Source organism: Stegastes partitus, unplaced genomic scaffold, assembly GCF_000690725.1.
Source record: "Stegastes partitus isolate 25-593 unplaced genomic scaffold, Stegastes_partitus-1.0.2 Scaffold322, whole genome shotgun sequence".
NCBI classification, from domain to species: Eukaryota; Metazoa; Chordata; class Actinopteri; family Pomacentridae; genus Stegastes; species Stegastes partitus.
This window is the reverse complement of record NW_007578053.1, coordinates 144162-166710: the sequence shown is the minus strand read 5'-3', so window position 1 is coordinate 166710 and position 22549 is coordinate 144162. Positions and strand designations below refer to the sequence as shown.

At 43.0% G+C, this 22549-nt stretch overlaps 1 protein-coding gene across 1 annotated transcript in view; it reads right to left on the bottom strand.

Annotated features, from left to right (window-relative positions):
* znf407 (zinc finger protein 407) overlaps positions 1 to 22549 on the bottom strand; it is a 152247-nt gene that overhangs the window by 118107 nt on the left and 11591 nt on the right. Inside the window, exon 4 of the mRNA XM_008283648.1 lies at positions 20477 to 20591. Coding sequence (XP_008281870.1) covers positions 20477 to 20591 — 115 coding nt within the window. The remainder of the gene's footprint in view (positions 1 to 20476; positions 20592 to 22549) is intronic.

Below are 22549 nucleotides of genomic sequence, written 5' to 3'. Positions count from 1 at the left end.
CGCAGGCCTCCAGCAGTCAGACTCCACATCACACACCTCCTGCTTCCTGCATGGGACATCGCCAGTGTGTCTGAACAGCACTGGAGTCTGCAGGAATATTTATGCATCACATGCAGGGCAGTTACTTAGCATGTTCTTACTATAAAAGCTTTTTTTTTTTTTTTAATACAGATACAGTTTATCACCAAATGACAGACCATCATGCATCCAGTAGGCCTGTTCAAGCAAAGTGACACAATATCTCTGTTTGCTTTCATTGCTCACAAAGGAAATTCATTACCTCACATTTACAAATGCAGAAGCCAATAGATGCAATCATTATCCAAAATATATTGTTTGTCACCGATGGCAAATGATGGTATATTTTTCTTCCCAATGGTTCAGACGTTAATTTGCTGAAACATGATGTTGTAAAATGACAAAAACAAAGACACACACACACACACGCATGCACAAGCACATACACACACACATATATAAATTCCAAGTGTCGTGTGACACGCAGACGTATAATGAACAATATGAACCACTGCCATCATTATCCTACACAATGTATTTGTTATCACTGCTCCCATAATGAAGTGTCTGTTTGATGGTTAGTACAAAGTCCCATTGCTCAATTGCTTTTCATAAAATGGCATCAATATATCCATGTGGACGGAGACACACACACACACTCATACACACACACACACACACGGAAACTCATAGTTCAGATGCAATTAATCAGAAATAAAAATGCTTGCATGTGCACAGCCAAGTACAGCATTATGCTACATTTGTTTTAGCTCCAAAACTATGTTACCTTGCCCTTTTCCTTTGTATTTATTATGAAAAAAAACTTTCAATCTTTAATTTTGTGTCCATTAATTATTACTACCTGTGCAAAAGCAGAAAATAATAAAATATTTTTTTAGCATAGCTATCGCAGAGAGTTATTTTACCAACTGCAAAAAGAAAAAATAAATAAACAAATTAGGCTGCAATTTTATTTGTCTAGTGGTTACAATCCATTGTAGCCAATTAGTTAGCACCCAATCTGAAATTCAGTTACAAGTTGCAGCCTGATCTTTTCACTCTCTTTTTATATGTGTCTAAGTTTTTTTTTTTTTTTTTTTTTTTGAGGGAACTTGGTCTTGTCGTAACCATTACGCCCTTGGCTAGCATACTAATATGGCCTTGGGTTGGAATAAATTACTGCTCAGATTAGCAGGAAGGATGAAGAGGAGGTTTTATTTTTAGAAATTAGAATATTTGTTACATTATTAAAAGGGGGAACATCCTTTGATTCCTCTCGTCCCTTTTTTTTTTTTTTTTTTACCCCCCTTCTTCCTCACTGAGATAGTCCCCAAACTGCCTACCTGTGTAAAAACAGAAGTCTTCAGTGGACGTGAACATGGCTTAGGGACATGAAAGCAGCATGTCTCTTTCTCTCTCTCTCTCCTGTAGCCCGGCGTCGTGCTCGGCACGCCACACAAACTCTGAATTTACTGCCACAGCAAATTTCTCCCAACCCTGCAACACCCCCCCCTCACCCACCTTCTCCCATCCTGCCTTCTTCATTATTCAATCAAATCTTTTGTTGAGGGTGTTAATATATGTGTTATTAATAGCAGATCGACAACTATATGCAAATACAAACACACAAGCGAAGAAACACCAACCAGTACTGATTAAAATTCTTTGTAAAAACCACACAGAAGCGCCGCTTTAGGACCTTCGCGTTCCTTCCGATTTAAGTAAACCAAAGCGCACTCAATCCAATCAGACGCGTAGTTGTGATGTATTTTCACTGTCAGCTGTGGCGATAACAATAAACTGAGAAAAGTTATTCCCTTCATCCTGTCCCACAGGTCTATGCGGTTGACCTATCAAGAGAGAGAGAGAAGAAGAAGAAGGAAAAAAAACACTTCACCTCGCTAATGTTGTTTTCTCAAATGATTTTATGACAAGGGAGCAACAAGGCTGAAACAGGATTAGTCCACTGTGTCTGGATCCATTTAGCTAAAAATTGACCATGTACTGATTTTATTTTAATCACAACAGACCATTTTAATTATTGCAGTAATTAGTAAAATATATGTGCCTTCACCTAATATTGATCTATATTGTCTGTACAGTTAGTGATGCAGAGGTCTGAGTATTGACTAACACAACCTCCCACCACCACCACCCAACATTCAACCACACACACACACACACACACACACACACACACACACCATCCCTTTGACTACCTCCCCACAGCCCTCCGCTAACCCCTCCAGGGCTTTGATATCTCTCTCCCTCTAACACACTGCCTCTCTCTTCTGCCTCCTGGTGCTCGGAGGGGGTGGTAGGGGGGTCACGGAGTGTGTGTGTGTGTGTGTGTGCGCGCGCGTGTGTGTGTGTGAGTGCATTGGGTGGGCTGTTTAGGCTGATGGGCCCCGAAGAGGACAGCTGACCAGCAGAGCAGAAGAAACCGTGCAGAACTGAATAACTCCTCCATCCCTCCGTCACGTCAGGAGGAATCCAGCGCCGCGCGAGACACCCGGCCTAAGTGTTGTGACGCCTAATTACCACCAGCAGCAGCAGCAGCAGCAGCACCCGGCAGCACCCACGGCAGAGCGGCTCTTTCGGACGGACGGCCCTTTGTAGTTTCGCATGCAGAAGGGAAGGGGGAGATCTGAGAAGAGAGACGCCCATACGATGCCGGGGGAGGTGTATATATATACATGTGTGTTTTGGGAGGTGGGTTTTAAAAGAATGTGAGGTCTGTTTGAAGTTTGGAAGTTTTTTTGCAGTTTTTTTTTTTTTTTTCTCCTCTCTCTTCTCATAGGAGTCACTTTTCTGACTCATCAAAACGCCTCTTCCTTTCCTTCTTTCCTTCCTTTGTTTTTAACAGTATTTTTCTTCTCTTCCCTCCACTGAAAGTGACACTTTGTCCTACTTTCCCCAGACGAGGCACCTTTAACAGCACCTCCGAAGCCTCGGTGGGGCTCTCTTCGCTGCGAACGCTGGCTCATGTGCTGCTGTGTGGGTGGCGTACAGTGTGTGTATCACTTGATTTGCAGATCTTTTATTTTAGTTTCTTTTTTTCCTTTTTCTTGAATTGGCACAGTCAGCCAAGGGTGAGGGGAAGCAGTAATTCCCACAGTCCCATAAAACCTTCAAAATAATGTTGTGTGGTACAAAATCCATGTATTTATCCAAATTCCTGAAAACATGGTTGCTTTGATTTAAGCCTACACGCGCTGCAGTATGACATCCATACACTACGTGGTCTGTGCGTGGTAAAGTGTAAATGGTCAGTGTGCATCATGGCCAAATGACGTGTTTTCTTGCTTAGAGGAACACTCCAGCAGAACCAGTCCTATGCCATTAGCTGTACAGCAAATACGATTTCACGGCATCCATTGAGTCCTTCACCAAGAATTTGTGTTGAGGCGTTCATGTAGGCTCGAACACGAGGAGCAGCAGGGCCATCACACTTTGGTCCATCTCATTTAGAGCTGGCATGCTTAACACACACACACACACACACACACACACACACACACACACACACACTCGTCCTGTGGGGAGGGGGTGCGGGAGCAGAGCGGGTGTTCCCTGGCACACTAATCGGCATGACAGAAATAAAATAAAGAGAGTTGGACTCCGTCAAAACATGTATGGCCCCTTAAACAGAAAGCTAATAAAAGAGCTAAAGCTGCTTGTCCTTTCAGCTGAGCCTGCCTGATCACACACCAACAGTCACATTATCTTAATTCAGGGGATTCTTTTAAGTGTCTCCTTAAACAACGGAGAGAAGGCTGCTCAGGAAAAGACAAATGAGTTTACCAGTTTTAGCAGGGGTAAGTGCCTAAATCCAGTGCCATCGATCCCTATCTGGGTTATTATGAGGCTGTGAGCTGCCACTGGAGCTCCGCTAGTCGAAAAGGCTTAAAATATTACGGGCTAAAGAGGGAGGAGAGATGCGTTTTGAAGCCAACCACCTCGTCCTCTGCGCTGGTCAATACCTGCAGGCGCCACGGGAAGGGCATTCACACATGCAAACGCTCACGAGTGACGGTGCCGGCCACCCCCACATTGCTCACACAGACACATGCATATTGGTAAAGGGATGCCTTCAGAACCAACAGATTGCCCCTCTGACTCCACAGGGAAAATTGATTTTTCTCTCTCTCCCTCTCTTCTCTCTTGCTCTCTCGTCGTCTTTTTTTTTTTCTTTCTTTCTTTTTTTTTTTAATTCGGGGATGTGCTGGGCAGGTTTTTAACCTAACACTCTAACCTGAGTGTTAATGCACAAAGAGACATCATGTCCATTGATCCAGCGGTGCCGCCAGAGCGTCTTTAAATGTCTTAGGGGGGAAAACACACAGGAGGACGAGGGTTATGTTAAACTAGTGGGATCACAGCCTTCATGTGGAAAATGATCTACAGCACATTTAAACACTGTTTGCTATCGTTGTCATTATTATCACTTGATGGGGAAAAATACCGTCTTTTTTTATTGCATTTTTTCTACTTTGTACAATAAACTTCAGAAACATCGCTTCTGTTTGACGTAGTGTTTTATATTACACAAAAACTCATTTGGATTCAGTAAAAAAGTTTGGAAAAATACCTGCAACAGTGGGTAGGAGTAGGACAAAGAAACTACTCCAACCCTCCAGTGTAGCACATCCTGTCTGCTAATTATTGTTAAAAAAATAAAATAATAAGGATTAATAATACATTAAAGACAACCAGAAGAAAAAAAAAATCCCAGCCATAAAACATATGTATTTTTAATATGAATATCACTGAATCAATACCCTCAATTAGCAACAGCAAGCAAATTGCCAAGCGAGGCGTAATTACTCGAAGGTCAGTAGGTATTATTCACAGTCACTTTAGTTTACCACATTAGAACGAGACAGTACGTCGGGCTAAAATTATAAATTCCATTCCCATATCTGTCCTTTTCTGATTTAGATGGATGAAGAATAATTAACTCCTAATTATTCAGATCACTTAAGGCACTTTCTGGATCCACAAAAGAGATGCAGTCGTGTCTGTCAGCCCACTTCAGCTGCTATCATTTAGAGCGATCCAACAACTTGACCAATGACAACGAGAAAAAAATAAAAAATCCGGCTGCCTGTCTGTGTCCTCCCCCCCCCCCACCACCACCACAACCACCACCACCACCACCACCTCCCCACCAACCCCCTCCAGCTCCACCCGTTTCTACCTCAGAGGGTCTTAAGGAAGCACACTTCCTTTAAATTCACCCATATGCAAATTTTAAGATGTGATTTGCATTTTAAAGTATTTAACTCCCCATATTTATTGGGCTCTGAGGCCTTGCTGATCATTGATTTATGTGCTTCCGGCAATCATATTTCCATATTTTGTGTGGTTTTTAACGACAGTAATAATTCAAATATGCAAAAAGTTGTTCTTTGAACGATATCTTTAATTATATCCTCAAAGCATCATTCCTTTTCGCTCCTTTTTTTTCCAGAGCTAAGATTGTCTTTGAATAAAAAAGGCTGAGGAATCATAAATTAGACTGTGCGATGAGACATTGACGGGCAAAACTCCAGTCGGTTACCTTATGCACTGGGAGACGTCTTAGCATGTTTTGCCTTTCTCCGAAGCCACAAACAGACTCGAGGTGCTCTGCTGTACAGGGACCCGTGTGACCTTGTCCCCAAAGCCCTTTATTAATGCTGACATTCTTTCACCACAAATCCAGTCTCAGATTGTGAAATTCGTCTCTTATACTCAACCAAAAACAAAAAAAAAAAAAAACACAACACACACGCTTTAAAAAAAAAACACACACAAGACCTTCCCCCTCTGTTTTGCCGCTAACACAGAAAGTTTCTCTGTCACCTCTGCTTATTAGAGTTGTCAGAGTCGCCGCGTGCTCTTATGAAAGCCATCACCCTCCGCATGATTAAAAGTGGCGGGTTCCCACCACCGTTTGGCCTATCAGCATCACCGAGCAGCCGTCAAACGTGTCTGCAGTCCTCCTTGCCCATATTCCCTTTGTCACCTCGGCACGGTGTGAAAACTTTTTAGAATAATTGCTCACCCATACACGAGCACGGGTGACTAATATATTAGATTAGCGGTGTTTGGTTGCAAAGGGGGAAAGGGGGTTTTCATTATCTTGTTCACTTGGTAGGCTGCATACTGCGAGAGTCAATATGAAAATAGAGAGGAGATTAATTTAGCAAGTGAGCTTGCACATTAGACCCCTGACCGTAATGAGCTGCAACAATAGCCTACTTCATTGGAAATTACAGTATTATCATACTGCACATCAAGAATTCTGCAAAATCAATATCTGCAGAATCTAAGAAGAGTTTAAGTTCATATCATTACAAAAACAAGCAGCTCTTGAGTGTATGTTTATGTATTAAACACACGAGAAACATAATGATATATTTTGACTTTGCATATTTTGTGACCACATATCACCTCGTCGTTTCCGAATCTAAACCTGTTTACGAGTCTGCACATTTCCTTGTTCTCGCTCTTTCTCACACACATACACACACACATACACACACACACACACACACACACACACACACACACACACACACACATACACAGAAGGGAAAAAATAACATTTTTGGAAAAAGAACATCAAATTCAGAATACAGTGTCCTTTTCGATTGGACAATCAGTTACAATAGTTGGAATTAACAAAGCAAAACTAAATAATTATTTCCCAAATTATGTAAAAAATAAAAACAAAAAAACTAAGTGGTAAATTAATTTTGAAAATATTATTTGTACATACAGCACCATCGTAATTATTAGTCACAGTAATTGCTATTATTACTGCAATAATTTTTCAATTTTCTTCGTAATTTGTATCATCAAATATATTTAGCGTGGGTGATGGTTTTTTACGGCGTCATAGTTTTATACGCCGGGATGTAGAGAGGCTGAGTTCAGTACAAGCCAAACACATTAACACGGAGGCCCTTGGAGGATGCATTTCACCCCAATGTTTAACTATCACTGCTGAGTCTTGCACTGAGTGCACGCAACATATGTTACAACCCCCCCCCCCACCACCACCACCACCCCACCCCCTGAGACTGCCTGGCACACCACCCTCCACTCCGCAATTAAGCTCGAAGCCTCACTTCAGATTTCTGCACAGTGGCTCTAAAACTGATCACTGCAGATCACTGTTATTAAATTTAATTGATTTAATGCGATGCCTGTGTTTGTGACGTACACGCAGACATATGCAAACACACGCATGCAGACTTTACTTATAAGTAGCATCCAGAGCGCCGAGTGCATTTCTGCTTTTATCTGGTATCTGACTTGGTCTACGAGAGACTACAGAGGGTGAATATTTAAAAAAAAAAAAAAAAACTAAATTGATTATGTGACATTTGAATACGTATGTAACATAAATATGGAACTGCGCATTTACACACTCTTGCACCGATGCACACACCAGATCGCAGACACACACTTCGAAGCAGCGCCAAAACGCAAGTTGAAAGTGGTCAATGAGGAGGCTGAGCTGATTAATTTACACAGAAATTTTTTAAAAACTAATAATAAAATCACTGCAATACAACAGTTTAAAGTAAAGTCGCGCAAGTAAAAGAAAGGTTTGTGTGTTTAGTTTAGTTCTTCTTTATTTTTTGTTAAACTCAGTATGAAGCAAATCAATTAGACTCTGCTGAAAATCCCTCATCTGGTGTAGCAGAGCTGTGAAACAGAGTGTAAAACTATTCTCTCTCCCTCTCCAGAAAGGTTATCGCGTTGTATCTTATTGCCTTTACCTGCTCCTATTCACTGTGAACATGCACTGATTTGAATAAGCGCCGCTCCAGAGGCTCTCTTATCAGATCCCAGACGGGTGTGCCAACACAGCAGTATCAGGTACACACCATCTCTCTCTCTCTTCTCTCTCTCTCTCTCTCTCTCTGCCGTCCAAAAAGAAAAAAGAAAAGAAAAGAAAAAAGCTTAGAAGAAAAGAAAGAAAGAAAGAAAGAAAGAAAGAAGAAGAAGAAGAAGAAGAAGAGAGTAGTGGTGCATCTGGGATCTGTTTTCTGATAACACGATCTGGCTATAATCACATCCAGGCAGGATATGCAAAAGTGACCAAAAGAGGAAAGCAGTTAATCCTTCTCTGGAAATGATTCCCTTTTCTCGTTTTCATTTAATGTGCTTTTTTCCCCCCTTCTTTTCATATCCAGAATATATTTCCTACAACTGCTGACCTACACACTCATCAATTTATTTCATGTATAAAATACAGGATATAATGTACTGAATTTTTAAGTGGGATATTATTAAAAAAATCATTAAGTGGTGTGATAAAAACAAATTGTAGATCCGCTAATGTGCAACAATTACCCACCGAAGGCATGATATTTTAAAGATTTCATTTCATTAATAGCTTGCATCGGGACTTTCTTTCTCACTACACACAGCCAAAGGAATACAATTCCCTAAAGATGAACTGGTTTCCAGTTTTGTGTTGTTGTTTGCTTTTGCTCTATGCGGGAAAAAAAGAAGAAAAAAAAAAAAAACACCAGCTCGGGAAGGCATCAGTCAGTGAGGTTAGCGAGCATGGTAGCAACATGACCTCAGAAAATGTATCCTCCTCGGGTAGGTTAAACACACACAAACACACTCGCTGGCAAACAAACACGCACTGAGGCCATGCTCATTTCCCCCAGTCCTCTTAACAGGCTAACCTGCTCTCTTCATTAGGGTGCTGTGGGGACTTATCACTGTGTAGTCTTTGTCCTTGCTGTAATTGCCCTCTCGGCATGTCAGCCCCCACCCACCCACCACCATCACCACCACCACCACCACCACCACCACCACCACCATCATCATCACAGCAGCCCTACACCCAGCCAGCACGCCCAGCATCAGCCCCCTCGTGACAAGCTCGGTGAGATGGCGGTGCGGGGAGCCTCTCCTGAGACCTGCTGATCGGCCCCTGAGGTCCGCCAGTATAGAGAGGCTTGTCCTAGTTAAAGCAGCACCGGCAGGGACACCCCCCTGAACGCTACGTCTGCCCTGCCACAAGCCCAACCTCCAACTTGGCTCATTTACCGCTGTGCTAACATCCAGTGGTAGTCTACCGTATCACCAAAGATACGTGGGGGAAAAATATTTTTGTTAACAGATTTTCTACTTTTTCAAAGTACGACTTTGGCGAGCCGTGGACGCTCGAGTACATTTAAATGAGCCTTCTTCCTTTGTAGGCATTTAATTAATTGTAGAAGTTGCTTGTAATTCTAAATAAGCCCACTCTGTCTATAAGAAACTTTCACTTCATTATCTGACGTCCACCAGTTCTGCCATCGCCGCTAGCCGACACAATTACAAGTATTCTCTAAGGTGTGTTTTATTTTTTTTCAAAAATTAAAATGATCATTTGGGATAAACACTAGAAGAATCGCAGACTTGAACTTGTCTTTCAACAAGAGAAACTCAACTGTGTTTCATTCATGCAAGACATCCACATGTACCACACACTAGGCAGCCACATATTGCAAATGAGCTCTGGAAACTGTGGGTTTCTAGCAAGTTGAATGGCGCCATCTAATGTCGAATAAAAAGACGGCAAGTCACACAGCTGCCCGTTCCTTTGAGCTCCAAACCGGACACGGAGAAACGAATTAGTTTCTTGGCTCTACTTGACGCTCGTGTAGCCTTTAAAAATAATCAGATTTTGCTTTGGGGGGGGAGGGGGGGTTGGAAAAGCAGCATGCAGGCTTTGAAATGACCATAAAAGTGAGCAGAGTGAACCCCCTTAATTTGGAATTTAACTGTAATAGACAAGGAGCTATCAGTGTTGCCGTATAATCCTGACCTCTGTTTGTTTTGCTGAATAAACAGAATAAATGAATAAATGCTTCCTCTTCGTACGGTGCGTTCCTCCTCATCACGCTCAACTTTTTTTTCCTGTGGGGTAATCGATGTGTCAGCGTTTTCACGGCCGGCTGCAGGGGTTCAGACCTGCGCCTCGGGCCTGGAGGGGCTCGGCGGCGCAGAGGTTAACGTGGCGTTGCGTTGGAGAGAGCGGCGGTAGCGTAGGAGACAATGGGGTCTCCTACTTTTCGGGCCACGTGTCTTCTCTATTCTTTTCTACAGGACTGACACTTGTGGATTCGGGACTGGAAGGCAGGCAACTCCCCGTCGCATCTACCCCCCCCACCTTACACAAAAGAATTACCCCCATCTGCCCCTGTCAGAAGGTTCAGCTTAATTTGGTGGCAACTGTGCTGATGAGAAGATCTTACTGGCAGCCTCAAAGTATGAACCCAACCTCTCCCGCCACTAAACACAACATCAGCCACCGGGGCCACGAAAGATGCGGGCAAACAAACATTAAGACATAAAGGAGATGTGATGTGCAGTATAACGTTTTAATAACTTTGTCGCACCACATCTGAAATGCAAACACATTAAAGTGGACGCAGTGCCCCTCTCATTAAACACACAGCAGTGTAAACATTATCCACCGCCACCCCCGCCACCCTTCCACACTTGCATAAACACACACAAAGACCTCATTGCCTTTCTGCATCCCTGCATCCATCCAACGGATGCCACCAACAAGCCTTGGGAGTTTTTCTACGGGGGTGTTTTATGCGTCCCACAGGGTTCGGAGACAGTGAGATGTGGCTATAGCACACAGAGGATCCCAGTCAAGGACACGGGCAGCATCACTCATTCCGCCATTATTTGCTCATATTTAAAGCTGGGAGGCGTGTTGGTGGGGGGGTGGGGGGGTTACCTGAGGGAATGTAGCTACACATGCAGAGGAGGATGGGTGATTTCGGAGTCCGACGGGTGTGCTGAGCTGACTGAGAGCTAAAGGAGACGCAACACAGGCGGGGAGGGAGGGAGGGAGAAGGAGAGAGGGAGTGACGGAGGGCTTTATATGTCAGCCCGGTGATACCAGCATTTTTATGGCCGAATATTTTTCCTCTTGTCAGAGCTGGATAAGGAATCACCATAAGGTTGGGGAGCATGAATATTGCCCTTGAGGGCCCACTGTGGCTGCTCCTGTTTATGGTTGACTAGCAATCAGCCACCGATTCAGGACCCACAACCCCTCATCCATCCACGTCAGCAATTAATCAATTAAACGGGCGGTGGGGAGGAGAGGGATCGGCTAGGTGTGTTAATACAATAGCCTGTTAAGGTTGATGTAATTTCATCACTAATGTCACCCATTCATCATGGCTTATTATCTGTTTCGCATAGACAATGGTCAATATCACTTCATAAATCTGAGAATCATGGGAATCTTGTGAAATTAAGCCCGAAGGATGCTACCGAATAATGGGCTGCGGAGCGCGAGGGGCCAAATTTAACATGCAGGCCTGCTGAAACAACTGTTAAACCTAATGTGACAGATTACACAACAGGAGCACAGACATTTGATGTAATCCATCAATAGATCTGCAACGGAAAATGGAAACCTAATTATATAGACCGTGGCAAACAAACACCATCTGAGAACAGTTTGGTCCTTAGATACTGTTTGTTTGATATACAAATCACATAACTGTCCTCGCTGTGGCACTGCTGAGAGTGGAGCCTATGAAACTCAGCCCATACATTCTATCTGATTAATTTTAATGGGTTAAAAATAACAATAAAATGAAGCCCCACTATGAATCCTTTGCTGACCCATTCGGGGACCACAAACATGATGTTCGAGGTACCACGCCTGTTTAAATCATGATGTAGTATCAACAGGCGATTTATCATAACAGAAGAAGGCACGTTGGTGTGTGTTTGTGTGAGACGCGTGTGTAACTAGATGGTAGCGTGTAGGCGGAGGCCCTGTCCGCTTGTGTGCCTGGTATGAGCGTGTGTGGGCCAGACCACATGTGATACACAAAGTGAGAGCGGTATTTGGCGTACCAATTGATATGAAGGCTTGTATCTCTAACAGTGTTTTTTTTTGTTTTTTTGGACTCGAGCCACTGACAGCTGACAGTATGTGGTGGTATTTCATAACTTTAAATGTCACTGTTTTCAGAGCCAAAACATTTGAAAACTTCGAAAGACTGAGTGCTTCTCCGAGAACTCCATCCAAGTAGAAGCAGGCCGTAACATCAGGACAATGGATGCTGGAAAAAAGGAACATATTATAGCCTTACAGTTGTATCCAGGCCTTTTACGGTGTTTTGTAACTCTTATAACGTGCTGTTTCCATCCAAACCACTTTGCTATTGATGTTTTGTTTTTTTTTCTTGAAGAGTTTTGGCTCCATTAAAAACTGCTGATTGAGTTCTAGTAAAGCTCATTGTAATACTAGGCCATACAAATGAACCTGACTTGACCTAACAACTAATCATAATTATAATCTATGGATAATTGTTTGGAATCTGATCAAGCTGTTTCATTAGACTTAAGGGCTTATCTCAGACAGGCAGCACAGCGTTGATTAATTCGACAATAAATACAGTATGTAATCAAAGAAACGACATCACATACATCATAGCAGTAGGACAGCACAAACTGGCTAACGTCCAAATCTCAACAGAAGGCCAATACCTGCCCTGTATATCGGTCTGAAGACTAACAGCTTCAGTCAGACACAAAGAGGCTCCCTTCCACCCAAGCCAACATTTCCCCAGCACTCCCAGCAGGTACATCAGCTCAATTATGATGATGGCAATGACTGATTGCATTTTACCTCTCCCCTGTTCCCCCAATAAGTCTGGCCATCACAAGGAGAGGAAGAAAGGGAGAGAGACAGAGACCGAGACAGCAGCGCCATCTCCGGTGAGCTACAAACATCCCAGATGCCAGTCTCCGGGACGGTATCAAACATCTCGGTGGCAGACTCACCATGAAAATAATCTATACCTACAGGAAGTCAATTAAAAAGTGCCAGGGGAGATTAAGAGCAGCGTGACAGCTTTTCGTCAGGCCACGGGTTTGTCTGGGAGAACCAGCGTGTTGCGCGTCTGCCGTGTGAGTGAGTGGAAGGTAAAGTGTGTGTGTTGGTAGTAAAGACATGTTGGAAAGGAGGCGGCGGTGGCGGCGGTGGCGGCGGTGGCGGCGGCGGCGGCGGCAGAGGGAGGAGACCATCGCCGAACACCCTTAAAAGCCCCCTCATGAATATTAAAAAGGCCCTTGGCAGCCGGCAGCTCTGCCACAAGTTTGCAAACCAGCGTAATGTGTCTGTTTGCGCTGAGAAAGGGCTCAGTCCGGATATCAATTAAATCAAGCGTTGTCAGTCTGATGGCCCTCTCAATGGAGGGACAGCCCATTCCCCTCTACACATCAGCTCAGCTTTGTGTCAACCATCCATCTCTCATCCTCCCCTCCGCTTCCTCCTCTCTCCCGGTTGCCATCTTTATCAGCCTTGACGCACTCTCTCTCCTCTCTCATCTCCTTCTCTCCTTTGCTCTCTCTCTCTCTCTCTGTCTCTCAAGCAGCCGGTAACTGAATGCACAAATTACTCTCCCCTCCACCTTTAACTCCCACTAAATCTTTCCCCTTTTCCACTTTGCTGAGCCGGGATATTTTATTCCTCCATCAAATATGCATCCCATTAATTAAGTTAAATTACTCCTGACTGCCAAATATCCCCTGCCCCGATGGGTGTCAACACAGAAATGCATGACTGTGAACCTGCAATGACACGGCCCCAACACTTAAACATGAGTTACAGCCTTTTCCAGCTCCATCCATGGGCAGATTACCAGACACTTTGGGCTGCAGAAATTAAGCGCCGTTCGCTCCTTCCCCTCCACCCAGCTTTTTAATAAGTGCACAATGGATGACACTCGCACTTCTGACAATGAGAGGACTGATATTTTAATTACACCCCTTTTTTCATCTGCCTTCCTCTTCATCTTTTAATTGCTGTTGTTAATCACTCATTAACTTCCCTCTCTTTATTTTTTTTCTCCCCCCTCCTACAATATACCTATGACATGATTAGCTCTATAGAATGGATTGTTCAGCAACATTTTTAAAATAACTCAACTACTTTATAGGATAAAGTTTCCACTTCTTTTGTCCTGGTTTAGGGTGGAGGGCGTAAACTCATTTTACTCGTGTTTCTCTGCCGAATCGAGTCCCATTTGTTAGCCGATGGTAATCTTCTGAAGTTAAATTAAAAGTGTGCAAAATGCTATCGTTTAAAAATCGCTACTTCTCTTCATTTTTTTTGCCCTGAATGTCCTGCAAGTTGAGATTCAACAAAAACATAAAGTGATAAAAAAAAAAAAAAAAGCAGAGAAAGGCTGAGGCCACAAGAAGTTTAATGTTTAAGGAAAGAAGCTACTAAGATCATGCATAATGCAGACAATAGCCTCTTAACTTAGACAGTCCTCAAGTGTAGTATAACTTACTATCATAAGCCTATGTGCTGTGCTGGCTCCCTAGCTTAACTACTGATCTTGCCGTTTACTGTCTGGACCCAGTGTTTGTTTTGGTTTGTCTTTGATTAAAGGGAAATGGTTTGATTATGAAGCCCCGAGGCCCCTGTTGTGGGCCCGCTAAAGAATATGAGATTGTTATTAAAACCTAATAGGAGTGATATGCTGACAGAGATTTCTCTCTTTGTCTCTGGCGCTCAGAGATGCTGAGTGGGTTCCCATTCACACTCTTCAAAAGCATCCTTTTAACCAACACGAGACTGACCGAGCAAACAGACTTTGTCTCCCTCAAGTACTTGCGCTGTGTAATTTGAAACACAAATTTAATAGCATTCATTGCCTTTTTTGCTGAGTATTGGGCCTTCCAACGCAAACTCAACTAATGAAGCCATATGTTTGCTGTTGTCATCTCTTCGGCTGAGAGATACCTGTGAGGACACATCACTTATGAGCAAATGGAGTCTGACAATTCGGCTCCAAAACAAGTATAAAAAGTGTAAAAGTGTACGCTGGTGGATTTATATTGATACATTGATGCTGTCTAGATTTCTCTCCCCCCTCTCTTTTTTCCTCTCTTCCCTTTTTTTTCGGTGTGTGCATGTGTGCCTGCGCATGAGTGTGTTTCTATTGCAAAAAACATTAATTTTACAAACATCAGCCCAAGGCTACTAAACACATCCAATCCATTATGCTGCGCTTTATCGTGTTATGGGGGGTAACGGGCTGTAAAGCTGTCTCGGTCATAAAGAGCGATCGCAGAGTGCCGAGTCAAACCAGAACGCAGAGCTCTCCAAGCCATACGCAGCCCTCGTTATCATCAGAACAGCTCCGTCACATACTTAACCTTTCCAGACCAGCCTTTCTGCATTATTTTCCAAATGACCTTTAGCGTTACTTATTTCATTTCCGATAATGGCGCACTAAATTTAGTTAAATGCATCAGAGCAAAATGTGTTTACTTTGGTGAAGGGGTCCACCCTGACTGACAAGGACCATGTTCCCAAGCTGAGACTTTAAAGTGTCCGAAGTTGTAAACATTAATACATCTTCCTGATGGGAATAAGTACAAGGCGCTGTGTCTGACGAACAGAAATTATAGCAGCTGGACTGAGTCAGTAGACCATATCTATTTAGGGAATACATAAAGCAGATATATGAATATGTGGCTGTCATCTTATCCACAGAGAAGTTCATGGACCCACTGGAGGGCACGACCCCCGGGTCAAGGTCAGCTCACTAACTTTTAGGTACGGCCCAAATATTTCTTTAAGGTACATTCAAATAGGAAAGAAAAAAAAAAAAAAGATTAGAACTTTGCCTCAAGGTGGTCATGCTTAATTTTTCTAATTTCCTTACTTACCATGCATCCAATTGCATATTTACAAGAATCTGAAGGTTGATAACACTACCAATGAAATATGCAAACACAAAAGGCTTATTGTTGTGCGTTAATGAATTCAGAATTCCTGCTTACAGTTCCTGCGAACACGCAGTACATGCTCTTGGCCGCACACAGCTAAATCATTTAGGGGCATAATGAGTTTTCAAAAGGTCCAACTCTAACATAAATACATTGCTATCCTAGAGCTGTTGTACCACACGACACAATCCCTCAGCAGCCTGCAAGGAGCAGTGTGTTTCACGGCCTGGCTGTACGAGCGGAGGGGGCTGGGGTGCAGGGATCTTAGCGAAATCGCTAATGTACGTGATGATTAAGTGTAACTCAAATACCGAGTGTGTTGTTCATAGGCCTGACAGGCAGTAATTTGGTGTATTATATTCTGTGGTTTTAATTGCACGCCACCAACGTGTCCCTCTGACACGTTATGAAGCGATGATGTACAATTATTTCGGGGCGGCGGGAGATCAGCGGAGTGACATTATAATCATCCTCATAGGGATCCCTCTCTTCATCTGCAACAACCATTAATGTTTAAATGGGAGGAAGGAAGAAGAAAAAAAAAAAAAAAAAACATAAAAATAGTTCTCAGGGAGTTCTAACCAGAATCTGTTGGAGGATTATAGAGAATCACGTCAGGGGAGAAGGAGAGGGGTGTGGATAGACAATAGAGGGGCTGAGTTAAGTGACGGCTTTCTCTGGATAAGCAGCAAGCTAAGATGCTCCTCCACTGTCACTGCCAGGCCTCACACTACTCATACAGGCCCGGGCATTAAGGCACATTACAGCGGATGAGCCACGCAGGGCGGAACTGATGGGCTATTCTGGGAACAGACCAGACAATCTCGCAAGACAGGGGGGACATAAAAAGCCTGACATGAGCCAGCCCCATCCTGTTAACAGTCAAATCACACACACAACACCCAACATGAAATCATGACTATATATACTCTCTCCAACACTAAGTCAAGAGGGAGGGAGGGGAAAAAAAAAAAAAAAAAAACACAACACAGCCTCCTCCGCGCCGAAGACTAACTTTAGAGCGCCCAAAACTTTTTGTGTTTTGCAAGAAGGAACCGTTTTTTAAATTTTTTTTGTTTTTTTTGTTTGAATTCCTGAAGTGACACTAGGAAACGGGCAGCTTATGACCCATAATCATAAAACGGCAGTCCACAAGAGGACAATCCATGTCCATGATAGTGTTAATACTTCTAAGGCCTGGGCTGAGATATTAAACCAATGCCTCAAAGCATTTAGACTGTTAATGCATAATTTAACACCTACAACAGCACTGGATGTCCATTGCATCTTTGGGGAGGACAAGAGAGCGGGAGGGTGGAAATGCTGAATCCACGGCCTTTCTGCTCGGTGATGGAGGAGAGGAGGAGGAGGCTCATTAAGTGGCCAAGCCCCAATGTGGACAAAACACGCCAGGAGGAAACACAAGAATCTGCCGTCTCACATGCTGGAGGATTTTTTTTTACCAATTAAATATGAGAAATCTTATCTCGCATGCTAACAGCCAATTTGTGTTTTTCTGCTGTTTTTACATCCTAAGAGTTCTTTATAGGCAAATTAGGACAGGGGGAGTCTTTTTGAAAATAAAGACAAAGACGGGAAGGTGGACAGGTAGGACCGCGGACAAACAGAAGAAATAAACGGCAAAGTGAGGCAGAAAGCCTGCGAAGAGGGAGCGGTGATGAGCGAGGAGCTGACCAGCGCGCTCAGGTTTGATTGGCAGCATGGTCAAGGGTTCAAATCTGTCCTGGCCTTGCATTTGCATTTGTTAATTAAATGCCACAACAATATGATCTTTAACTATCAACAACTTCCCCCTGCTCCTGAAACGAGAGCAGCGGCGGCGAGCTGAAGCTAAAGTGAGGTGGACAGCAGAGGTGCAGCACATCCATTCGTTCAGACTCGGAGCCGAGGTAATCTCCTAGTGAAAGTTTAACAAGGAAAACACGGCAATCGATGGCGGAGAGGAGAGGGGTTTTTTTTGTTGTTGTTGTAAAGAAGGGAAAGAAAAAGGACACAAACAATGTGCTGAGCCTAAACAAAATGGCAATAAACTTAACCTAGAAACTATGTGCCACATGGAGGCCCAAGAGTCCATAAGCATGAAATAAATTAATGAAACTAAAATTTTATAGAGAGAGAGAAAAAAAAGGGAGCCCAAACACACTCTTGTGTTAATTGACATGATAAATTGTGATTACACATAAAAACCTCCCAAAAAACTTTTTTTTGGTTAAGCAAAATGTTACCATCATTAGTATCCGCTGGAGAACGTAGAGCTTAATCGCGCTATAATCTTACTTTTCTAGGTCACCCCAAAACAAAAAGGGTAATCACATTACACATTATACCTGAAACATGCCATCCATTAGTAACGTGCTTTAGATTCAGATTAAGGACGGATCGTCAAACGCAAAAAAAAGTTTTGGGAAGGGGAGCGGGTTATGTGTATGTATGACTCTGGCCTTAATGAGGGTGTTTCTGGGGGTTTCTTTGTGTTTGCTGCTCTTTAGTCAGGAGGAGGGATGGCCTGGTGATCAGTCAGTACTGAAAGCACACACAGGGCCGATTTGTCACCAGTGGCTGGCACTGGCAGCACACGGCTCCTCCATCCGCATGATTTGTGAAACCAGGGGCCGTATTTAGTGGTCCCATTTAAAGGCATATTGGAGAACTGTTCCGTATGTATATGTGTGTGTGTGTGTGTGTATGTGTGTGTGTGTGTTGTGTGTGTGTGTGTGTGTGCGCGTACGTAAAGCTCGACACTTGGTCAAAGCCCAACACATTTGCAGCACTTGGGAGAAGAGAGTTTTCAGCTGGAGGGCTTGTGAAACATGAGCCTTTCCTCTCATTAAAGGAGAAGCTGTGTTTAAACCAAAGCTTGTTTGCTCCTGCTGTAATATGTTTGCGAACATCAGCAGGAGCAAATAAACACATTCGCCGTGCTCGGCTTTAGAAGAGCGAAAATCGGCCCGCGACTGAACTAAATGGAACAGTTTACACAGAATCACACAGAGGGAGAAACTAATAACTCTACATATGTCTTCATCTTAGCGAATGTGCAGACGTAGAAGCTCAATGGCACAAAGCTGGAAATCCCACAATTTACTGTATTCCCCGACTGCATGTTAAACAGCTTAACACGTCCATTTGAACATGGCAAGGCAGTGAGGAGGTCTACCACGGGACTGAAAGGAGCTGAACATAACATATGGCGTACATGTAGGGGGTACAAGGTAGTGCGATAATAACTGTACTCTGGCGCTACCGGGTATTTATAGACTGGTGGTTACCTACATAAACTTACAATTAGGATTATTTGTACAGCTGAAAAGATGAAGACTGTAAAAGAAACTCTACTCCTGTTACCTTCACTTCTTGACGAAAGCGGACTATATACAGTAGTAGTTTTTTTTTTTTTTTTAAAGAAAGGCCTGGGAGCAATTAAAGGTTAGAGCAGGTTTATTTGCACATTAAGTTGAGGCAGTTGCTGATATTTTGGGGGTTATTTTTTTCTTTTTTTATATATAATAAATGTCTATAAATCAACTGTTTTATTGCCTGAATGAATATTAGCATATATATCTAGGAGAGTAATATCCTAAAAGGTATATTTATGAAATTCAGTGGAAAAGGAGCTCATTTAGGATGTGTGTGTTTTTTTTGTTTTTTTTTAAATAACAGATTGAAATTTGAGAATTTTAAAATGGGATCTGCAAACCAATCCCACTTCTCTTATGAAGTCAAGGCAAGAATACACTGGCTGGAGTTATGAACTAGCTTAAGACAAACACACTTTAAAGTAGGCTGCACAACAGACAATTAGTTGATCACACTGGAGGAAGGAAGTCTACCAAACGTTGGCTATCATCAGTGTTTGCATCTCAATTTCTACTCTCACCTTAAAAAACTATGAAAAGCTGTTCTGGAAACTATCAAATATTCCTCCTAAACTATGCCTAAATATGATGCACTTGCATTTAAAATGTTTGTTTAATGGTCTGAAACTTACCTCATAAGGCTGAATGAATTCCCAGGTGTATATCTAATAAATGTGTTATTTGGACAGCTAGATAATCACCACACCTTGATCTTCAGTGAAAAAAGAAACTTCCGACCCTTTGTGTCAGAAACAGATCAGTAGGGCCAAGTAGTCTGGTCAAGGAGGAGACCTGAGCAGGGTTTTTTTCTTGCTTAGAAGAATTCTTGGTGTCTCTTCAAGTGACTTTAGCCAGAGCCAAAGTTGGATTTTTTTAAATTACTTTTTTAAACCAGTTTTGCTAATTGAGATTTAATCTACTTGAGCATAATAGGTATTACTCTTTATCAAACGGTCAGAAAGGACAGGAAAACGCATTGATTTCTCCGTAATACAGATTCACCGCCTTTACTGTACGCAGACCGATCACGCTTACTGTCATGTGTAGTCGATCAGAGAAGGCCCATCTGAGGTGTGAGCCAGGAAAACCCTGCTAAGAAGCACGAAGAGGACCAGACTCGCCCCTTCAGTGGTAAGTTTTCTAATGACTTGATCACCATTTGTCGTCAAACTTGTGTAAGCAAAGCCTTTGTTCAACTTGATTCAGGAGTGATGTCCCAAATCATATTCTAGCCTTGCTTTTAATAAAAAAGTATTTTCAGTCACCTTTAAAAGAAGCTAGTCCTTGTAACTCACCCGCATATGTCACATTTGTACTCTCGCATCCCGAGATGTCTCTTCACGTGGTTTCTGGCGTCTCCCAGCTGAGCAGTTGCAAAGTTGCAGATCTTGCACATGAAGGGTTTAGATCCTGCAAAACAAAGTACAGAGAAATCATATGCAACAACAATAATATGTTCGAAAGAAGAAGAGAAAAAAGCAACAACTTTAATAATACATGACTGTGTAACTGCTGGGCAGAAATGTGATTTTACATTACAGATCATTTTTCAATGCCAGCCATGGAAGACCGTTATTAGTTCTGTGCTAGGACTTCAATCTACTTCACAGCCACAAAATTACTACAGAATTATAGAAACAGATGCCCTTACTCCAGTCCCCATAAAAACTACAGTCACACTCCAAGTGCCAAGCAGCTCTCCTTTCACTCTCTATCTATCCTTGTCACTCTCCTTCATCTCTTACCTACTCTTCCTTTGCCTGTGGATGCGTAAATTGGATTCCAAAGGTCAGGGCGAATACGTAAATCAATTCTGTGTGCGCTCACTACCTCCCATTCCATCATTAAAGCGCTAATCACTCTGGCGGGCTTCACAGGGAGGTTTCTCCCTAATTATTGTCATTAATAAGTCCAGAGGGCGGGGTAGCATTTGAGAGAGTGGCAAAGCCTCTCGCTGCTATTTGTCATTTAAGAGCAGAGGAGCGAGGGCCGATGTCTGTACTATCTGTGTGATGCACGCACTGGCTGAAGGTAAATGGGGCAACCGGGCGCCTCAAAAAGCCAAACAACAGAAATTGGGTGTTTAAAAGTGGTTGAACAAAGTAAATTATACACTTCCTACACTTCAGTTTTACACTCTACACTATGCTAAAAGCTTAAATCAGCCAAAAAATTTCTGCTGAAGCCCACAGTTCCTCACAAAAATTAAACATCTGCATTTACTGAAGCAAAATAAATATTTTGTTCAGCGGGCTGAGTGCAGCATGACACAGTGCGACACTCGGAACTAAGTGGCGGCCTGGTATGATATACACGTACGCATCTTTGAGCAAAACCTCACCCCTCTCCCAGTGAATATCCCAAGACGTTCTACAATATTTATTCCAGGGGCAGCTGCTGATTTGATTAAGCACTTTGTGTAGATTACTAATTCGTTCATACACGGTTCACTTGCTTTGAGCTGGAAGTACGACACATCGAATTTTATGCTGGTAACGAAGATTGAAAGGCAAGCCTGTGCTAACAAGGCCCATAAACACAAGGGACGGCGGAGGGGGTGCGGGGGTCCACACATGGGCAGCGGCAAAGCCAGCCTCTTCATTTCGCATGTCCCCGCAGTATACTGCACATACAAATCACTGCACGGAGTCACAAAGGCGCACATGAACAAACAGAAGCAAAAAAAAACCCACATAATATACATAACTTCACACTTAGACGTAGAGAAATTCTCACACGTTTAAAAATAAATAAATAAATCACACAATGCAATCATCAACAACCATAAAAAAAACAACAAAAAGACACATGTAGACACTCACACCACACCCACCATCACACCTACACACACCTACATCTAGATTCAGAGCCCCACCTCACACCTATGCATACAGACGCACGCATTATATTCACAAAACACAGTCGGCCATGGACAAACAGAAGGAGAGACAATCATTCTCTCCCTTTCTCTGCTTCTCACTCACACACACTGAGACAACCTAAAGTTGAGGTGAGAGAGAGAGAGAGAGAGAGAGAGAGAGAGAGAGAGAGAGAGAGGCGTGTGGGGAGCTGATTTGTCCAGATGGCTGGCTGAATATGAAACATGGCAGAAAGGAGAGAGATGTAACTTCCCTCAGTTCTCACATCTTATCACATTAATACTCCACCACTCCACTTAAACAGCCTCCGCGAAACTGAAATTGACCATCAATGCAGTGTCATGTTAAATTAATATTGCCATCCACATAGGGGCGATGTGGCTCCCTCACATCCCAGATGAGACAGGGAATGACTAATTCATTTCCTGAGAGGAGAGAGAAGAACCTCGTGCAATGTTTCACCGCACACAGACACACACACACACAAAC